The sequence below is a fragment of the Myotis brandtii genome, unplaced genomic scaffold (assembly GCF_000412655.1).
Source record: "Myotis brandtii unplaced genomic scaffold, ASM41265v1 scaffold293, whole genome shotgun sequence".
NCBI lineage: Eukaryota > Metazoa > Chordata > Mammalia > Chiroptera > Vespertilionidae > Myotis > Myotis brandtii.
In genome coordinates, this window is record NW_005361201.1 from 882,609 (window position 1) to 890,100 (window position 7,492).

General features: G+C 54.1%; 1 protein-coding gene across 9 annotated transcripts in view; it reads left to right on the plus strand.

The window, feature by feature from the left end:
• The window catches only part of NAV2 (neuron navigator 2), a 365,341-nt gene extending 358,106 nt beyond the window's left edge, over positions 1-7,235 (plus strand). For 6 of the 9 annotated variants that reach the window (XM_005869393.2, XM_005869394.2, XM_005869396.2 and 3 more), the window contains 2 exons: positions 4,812-5,015; positions 6,791-7,221. In XM_005869393.2, coding sequence (XP_005869455.1) covers positions 4,812-5,015; positions 6,791-6,916 — 330 coding nt within the window. In that variant the 3' untranslated portion in view covers positions 6,917-7,221. Of the gene's footprint in view, positions 1-4,811; positions 5,016-6,790 lie in introns of all 9 variants that reach the window. The other 3 variants (XM_005869395.2, XM_005869398.2, XM_014542231.1) reach the window with 1 other exon arrangement.
• The last annotated feature ends 257 nt before the right edge of the window (positions 7,236-7,492 follow it).

The window sequence follows — 7,492 nt, forward strand, 5'->3', positions numbered from 1 at the left end:
GGCAAAATGAGGGGGGAGGAGGGGGGCTGTTCTAGTGACCAGATGAGGGGGCTTTATCTCCTCCTCTGGGATTCTGACTGACATGAGGTGATAGCCCCTCCCTCACCTGTGAGGCCAGCAGTCTGGCACAGTGCAGGGACACACTTGGCTGTAAGTCCTGGCTCTGCCACTTGTTAGCTGTGTGACCCCAGGCAAGTCGTTCAGCCTCTCTGTGCCACGGTGCCCTCGTGGATAGAAAAGGAGAATAACAGTCCTGTGCCACCAAGACTTTTTGCAAAGGGTAAATGAATCCTGGCTGTGATGCGCTCAGCATAGTGAGTGCAAAGAAACAGAAGCAAGCGTGTGTAGCACTTCACAGTTTACAAAGTACTCTCATATCTGCTATTTGGTTCAAGCCCTGCATTTGTCCTGGAATATAGAGATTTTTTTATCTCCATTTTTCAAAGGAGAAGAGTTGAGTCTCAAGGGAGAATAAGTGACTTGCCAGGGGTCATAAGAGTCAACCTTGAAAAATCTGGGATTTGAGTCCACGCCTCTGGCTGGAATCCCAGGTTCTCCGCCCTCGGGCAGCCATGGCACTCCCTACCTGCCTGGGACCCCTCCCCGGTGACCGTGGGCTCATGAGGCAGCACGTCCCATCTCCCTCAGCCCAGGGTCAACTCCAGGAGCTCAGCCATAGATGGAAGTTTTATTGTGGAGCCTGGAGGCAGCCTGAGAAGCTCTGGGCTTGGCCCCTGGGGTTCCGTGATGAGCATGTGTCACGCACAGCTGAACAGTCAGCAACCAGTTTAGCAGCCGATTCCCGGGGCTTCTCTGTTCCTCAGTCCTGGGCATTGGGAGACACAAGACGCTGCCATAGGCCTGTGGAGGTCACAGAGGGTGCGTGCCCCATGCGTGCGTGTGACAGTACAATGGCTGTGTGTCATTTCCATGCATTTGGCTGAGCCTAGTGAGTGTCTGACTGCTTGTCGGTAACATGCAGCCGCACTGAGGGTCTTCAGAGGCACTCAGACAAGAACTTGAAAAGGGCAGGAAACCAGAGCCAAGCCTCCATCTCATAAGACATACGGACAGGAAAAGTCATCCCTTCCTGGTGCTGGGAGGTCATTTGAAGAACAATCTTTCAAGAACCTGGGAGCCACCAGGGGAGGCAGCGGGAGTTAGCATTTTACCAGTCTGCTCAGAAATGAGCCACTGGTCTCAGCCCTCCGACCTCATCGCCCTGCTGAGCCCTGGAGGCCCCAGGGAACCTGCTGATTCACGGGAAACCTGGTGTGTTCTTATGCCCCTAGTTTGGAAGGAAAGTTTGCCGACTGTTTTTTGAGGGCTTGCTACTTGCCGGGCACGGTGCTGGGGGCCTGACATGCCTCTCGTGTAGCTTTAACAGCTCAGAGCACCTGACAGGTGAGGAGACCATGGCCCCGGGAGCTTTACCCCAGGTTGACTCTGGGGTGTGATGAGCCAGCGTTGGAGCCCAGTCTAGCTGACTCCTCGGTTACTTCCCTGACTTGCACACTGTCCGAATTTCCCCAGAAGCCTCAGTTGGTTTGGGGAGCCAAGTACTGTGGTTCAGATAGTGGAATTCTACGTCAGATTTCACTTGACAAAAGGATTCCTCTATCTTAAAAAGTTTTAAATTCCTTACTCTCCTCCATGTCACCTTGATTCCATGCTCATTATGTGCTGAGCACTGGGCGGGGCCATTTAGTCCTCACCTGGCCCTACTAGGTAAGTAGAGAGGCCATAAAGGCAGCACATTGGTTCAGAGTAGGTGAGCTCTTGGCCGAGGTTATAAGCTAAGAAGAGGTCGAGGCCCCAGGGTGGACTCTGGCAGGGCTGCCTGTGGTGGGGGGAGGGGGACCAGAGCTCCTGCTGAGATCAGGCCCACCACTGACAGCTAGACAGTCCCTCCACCAGACACATCCTCTCCCAGAGGAATTGTGACATCGCCCCCTAGTGGATACCAGACACCTTTGCAAGTCTTGACTCCGGAGTCTTTCCCCAGTAGCATACACGTGGGGTGTGGGTGTGTAACTGCCTGGAGGCTCTTCCCGAATGTGCGCCTTGATTCCTCCGGGTGTGGTGCACACGTGCATCCTGCAGAGTCCAACGCTGCCAGGGGCCAGGCTTTAGTTTCTAAGTTGGCTCCGTGTTCCTGACCCAGTGGGGCTGCCAGGCTCCTCCCTGCCGTGGTGAAAGCAAATGTCCTATTTGTCTGTCTGTCTATCCACTGTCTCTGCTGTTGCTTAGCGCTGCCACAGGCTCTGCACTGGGGCCAGGGCGCTTCACAGTGTTTCCTGTACTTGCCACGGTCCTTACCCAGCCATTCACCACCTGGACTGGAACATGTCTAGCGGCAAGTGGGGAGGCTTGTAAAATACTTCCTGTTCTTGCCGATGCTGCTCGCATTTGCCAGCTGCACATTTGTCCGATGAGTCAGTCCCCAGCCCTGTTCCCCTCTGGAGTTGTCACTGTAAACACTTGCCAAAGTGTCTAGTCTACAGAGTAACTCGAAAGGTCTTTGTGTCATCGTCATCTCCCCCCCTCCCCCCATGGAGGGAGGCGTGGGCGCTTTATCAGATTACCGGTTGCTCTGAGACCGGGGCAAGTCTCCCTTCTCTAGGGTACCCATCTGTGCTCTGAAAAGTTTGGGCCCAAAGAGTGTTTTTCAGGCTGTCTTCTGTGGAGCCCAAAAGTTTCTCAGATTCTTCAGTGGTGGGGTCAGGGGAGAAGGGCACATATTTGAAAACCACCAGGCCAGACTCCCTCTGAGGACTGGCTGACCTCCCCCTTCCAGCCTCTGTGGTTCTGCAGCCCTGAGCGTCTCCTCCAGGCGGGAGGGCGGAGACAGAAGCAGGAGCTGTCAGAAATGGGGCTTGGGTGCAGCCTCACCCACGTGAAGTCTGGCCCAGGCAAAGCAGGCCAGTTCCACAGGGAAGGCCCTGGGAGGGAAAAGTTTCTAAAAATTGCAGGAATGTTCCTAATCTGGAACAGCCTTTTTCGATTCCAAATATCCCCAAATGTTTGTGTTCCCTTTCTCTCTGACACAGATGCGTACGCACACGCACAGGCCCCCTTCACAGAATCCTGTCTGAGACTCACTGCTAAAACTGCCACAGGCTCTGCACTGGGGCCAGGGCGCTTCACAGTGTTTCCTGTACTTGCCACGGTCCTTACCCAGCCATTCACCACCTGGACTGGAACATGTCTAGCGGCAAGTGGGGAGGCTTGTAAAATACTTCCTGTTCTTGCCGATGCTGCTCGCATTTGCCAGCTGCACATTTGTCCGATGAGTCAGTCCCCAGCCCTGTTCCCCTCTGGAGTTGTCACTGTAAACACTTGCCAAAGTGTCTAGTCTACAGAGTAACTCGAAAGGTCTTTGTGTCATCGTCATCTCCCCCCCTCCCCCCATGGAGGGAGGCGTGGGCGCTTTATCAGATTACCGGTTGCTCTGAGACCGGGGCAAGTCTCCCTTCTCTAGGGTACCCATCTGTGCTCTGAAAAGTTTGGGCCCAAAGAGTGTTTTTCAGGCTGTCTTCTGTGGAGCCCAAAAGTTTCTCAGATTCTTCAGTGGTGGGGTCAGGGGAGAAGGGCACATATTTGAAAACCACCAGGCCAGACTCCCTCTGAGGACTGGCTGACCTCCCCCTTCCAGCCTCTGTGGTTCTGCAGCCCTGAGCGTCTCCTCCAGGCGGGAGGGCGGAGACAGAAGCAGGAGCTGTCAGAAATGGGGCTTGGGTGCAGCCTCACCCACGTGAAGTCTGGCCCAGGCAAAGCAGGCCAGTTCCACAGGGAAGGCCCTGGGAGGGAAAAGTTTCTAAAAATTGCAGGAATGTTCCTAATCTGGAACAGCCTTTTTCGATTCCAAATATCCCCAAATGTTTGTGTTCCCTTTCTCTCTGACACAGATGCGTACGCACACGCACAGGCCCCCTTCACAGAATCCTGTCTGAGACTCACTGCTAAAATCGTTTTATCATTAAAGCTTAAAGAAAGGAATGTGGAGGCATGGTAGCGGTCTTACAAAATTAAGTGATAATATCGTTTTCCCTTTTAAGAGCAAATTAGTTAATATGGAAAAATTTGAGAAATATATGGGCGGGGAGAAGCACCACCCACACGTAACCTCTGTTAACAGTCTGCTGTTTGGAAAGTTTACAGAGGGACTGTGAGAGTCAGACCCTCCTCAAGAAATGAGGTTTTACCAGAACAGGGTCACTTGTGACCTCTGCCTGTGGTGTCGGTGGCCAGCGGAAGGAATTCTCTGGGTGGTTGCATGCAGGAGGGTGCTGGAGCTGGTGGTAATGCAGGAGGGTGCTGGAGTTGGTGGTAATGCAGGGGGGTGCTGGAGCTGGTGGTGACACAGTAGGGTGCTAGATCTGGTAGTAACGCAGGAGGGCGCTGGAGCTGATAGCCGGCCCCTCTTTCCAGCTCTGCATTCAGTGAGGTCGTGTTGGTAGTCTGACATTGGCTGTGCTGGACTGTTTCTACCACGGAAGCTGGCCACCATTCAGGTAGATCAGCCAGGCTCAGAGTTAGGGTAGCAGTGAGTCAGTGGCAGAGCTGAGGCGTGAGCCCGTCAGCCTGACTCCAGAGCCGGTGTTCCTGACACCTGAGTCATGCTGCCTTCGGTCTTAGCACATCCACTCTGCACCTCGGATGACTCCCTTATAGTAGCATTCTGGAAGTGGAATTACCCTGTCAGGGGAGGCATAACGCTGCGTTCGGGGAACTTTCCGGAAAGCTGCAAAACAGGGCTACAGAGGAGGTCTGAGCCCCCTCCTAACCATTCCTTCCTGGCCTCCCCTTAGCTCTACGGAAGGCGGGCCCCCTGGGAGGACCCTGCCAAGTGGGTGATGGACACCTACCCCTGGGCGGCCAGCCCGCAGCAGCACGAGTGGCCTCCCCTGCTGCAGCTCCGGCCCGAGGATGTCGGCTTCGACGGCTACTCCATGCCTCGGGAGGGCTCGGCCAGCAAGCAGATGCCCCCCAGCGACGCTGAAGGAGACCCGCTGGTGAGTTCGGCAGGATGGAAAGACAACCAGTGCTGACTAATTGATTTGCTGGATTTAAAAAAGAACGGTGCTTTGGGTCGCCTGCCGTCCTCCAGACTGGAGGGGTGGAGCTCTGGTCCTGCTGAGACTTTTTTAACAGGAACTATATTTTAAGTGGATGTAATTGTTTTACAAAGAAAAAGGTCAAACTTTAAGAAGCCATTTCTAACGTTAACCGTTGCTCAAATCCAGAGTCATGGGGACATTTTTGTGGGTGCGAGCCATGAGGTCTTATGTAAAAATAGAATGTGGGCTGGCTGGAGGGAAGAATGGCGCCTCATTCCCAGACATCCTCTGCTCAGCCAGGACTCTCCGTGTCACTGATTGAACACAGAGGGTGTTTAGGTGAGACCTGAGGGCTCCCTCCAACCCCAGGCCCCCAGAGTGAGCCACCCCTGCTGCCAAGTTAGATATGGCTGTTCCTCCCAAGCCCATGCCCTCTGCCCGGGCCATCCGTCTCGTTTACTAGTCTCTCTTCTCAGGGGACTGAGACCTCCGAGAGAACAGGCCACACTTGTGTGTATGCCGGACCACGTGCTGTGGGTAGAAGTGATGAGTGAATAAGTAATCTCACCTGCAAAGGGTGGTTGACTGCATTTGACCTCCACCCCCACTCCCCGCTCCCAGGCATGACTGTGGACACCAGCCCATGGTTTGTCTGTGGCCAGACTCACCCAGGGAAACTGCTAGGCATCCTGGGGCCGCTGGCTGGAGGCAGCTGGATGTCATGCCCAGCAGCACCAAGTCTTGGCCTCAGCTCAGTGAAACCCTGCCTTCCTACCTTACTTTCTAAGCAAAATATAAAATACACACACACACACAATTTATAGTTATAAGGAAAATAAAAGTAGTTGTTCACTCCCCACCTCCACTCCCAAACAAAAAACAATAAAGACCATCTGTCAGGGAAGATTTAAGAACACTACCTTGAAACTGTTATCTTTAAGATGATGATGATGGTGGTGGTGGTGGTGGTGATGGCACATCACGTTTATTGAGCACTTACTATGTGCAAGGCCCTAGTCTCAGGGCCCTGTACACATTATGTCATTTTGTTCCCTACTTGAGTCCTAGGGGATAGGAGCTGCTGTTCTCTCCAATCTATAGACCAGGCACCTGTGGCTCAGATACATGAGGTAATTTGTCCAAAGATTCCGGAATTGGAATCCAGGCCTCTGTTTTCCGTGGCTCTGCTTGTTCCTGGCACGGCCCTTCACCTTCCCCTCCCCGTGAAGGCCGTGACAGCCGCTGGGGCACAGATGAGCTTGAGGCTCGTCGAAGGGGACACCCCGTGCTTTGGAAGTCAGCGGCACTGATGAGCACGTTCCATAAGCAGGGACATTTGACTGGCACCTTTACCCAGACTCGAGTAAGATGTGCCCCTCCCAAATAAAAATAAGTGTCAGAGTGATGGGGGACTTTCCATTTTGTTCTCAGTGCTCTACATATGTTAACTCAATCCACACCATAACGTTATAGGGCAGGTGTGATTATTACTCACATTTGACCAATAAAGAAACCGAGACGCAAATAGGTTAAGGTACTTGTCCAAGGTCACGCAGCTATAAGTGGTGCAGCTGGGATTTGAACCCTGGAAGCCTGGCCCAGAACCCATGTGGGCTGCAGTCCCAAGGTGAGTCTGGCGGAGCAGGCGTGAGCTCGCAGGAGGCCAGGGCAGGCGGGCGGGCGGGCGGTGGACTGGCCAGAAAGCCGCTCATGCTCTCTGCCTTTTTCAGATGAACATGCTGATGAGGCTGCAGGAGGCAGCCAACTACTCCAGCCCCCAGAGCTACGACAGCGACTCCAACAGCAACAGCCATCACGACGACATCCTGGACTCGTCCCTGGAGTCAACTCTGTGACAGGGTCTGGCCATGGAGCCTGCCCACCTCCTCCTCGCCTCGCCCCACTTCACCTCCTTCCTCTGCACCATCCTGAAGATGCCCTCCTGAGCCAGCCCGGCCGCAGCATGAGCGCTGCAGGAACACCAAGCCCCCGGTCCTCCCGCCCAGACCTGGGTGCAGCCATCCCGGGCCAGCCCCCTGGGACTGCTTCCTTCCACAGTGAGAACTGCACTATCTTCGGTTTCATTTAAATCATTGCTCTTGCCTTGTTGCTGTGACCTCCCCAAGTCACTGAAGATACTTCTCGGGAAAGGACCATCACCGTTGAAACGAAAAGGGTTAAACATGGAAACCCCACTTGAAGTTCTGAAACCAAACAGCATCCTGCCACGAGCTGCCCAGAGACAGAGAGACTGGAGCAAATCCTGAAACCCCGACAGCACGGCTTCCCCTCACTCAGACCCTGCCAAGTGGGTCTGGCCGCCAGCACCCTCATGTCCATGCCAACTCACCCCACCGGCACAGAGAACTGGTGCTAACTAGGCACTTGCTTTGGTCACACAACAAACGTCAGAGCTACGCACAGGGAAACCT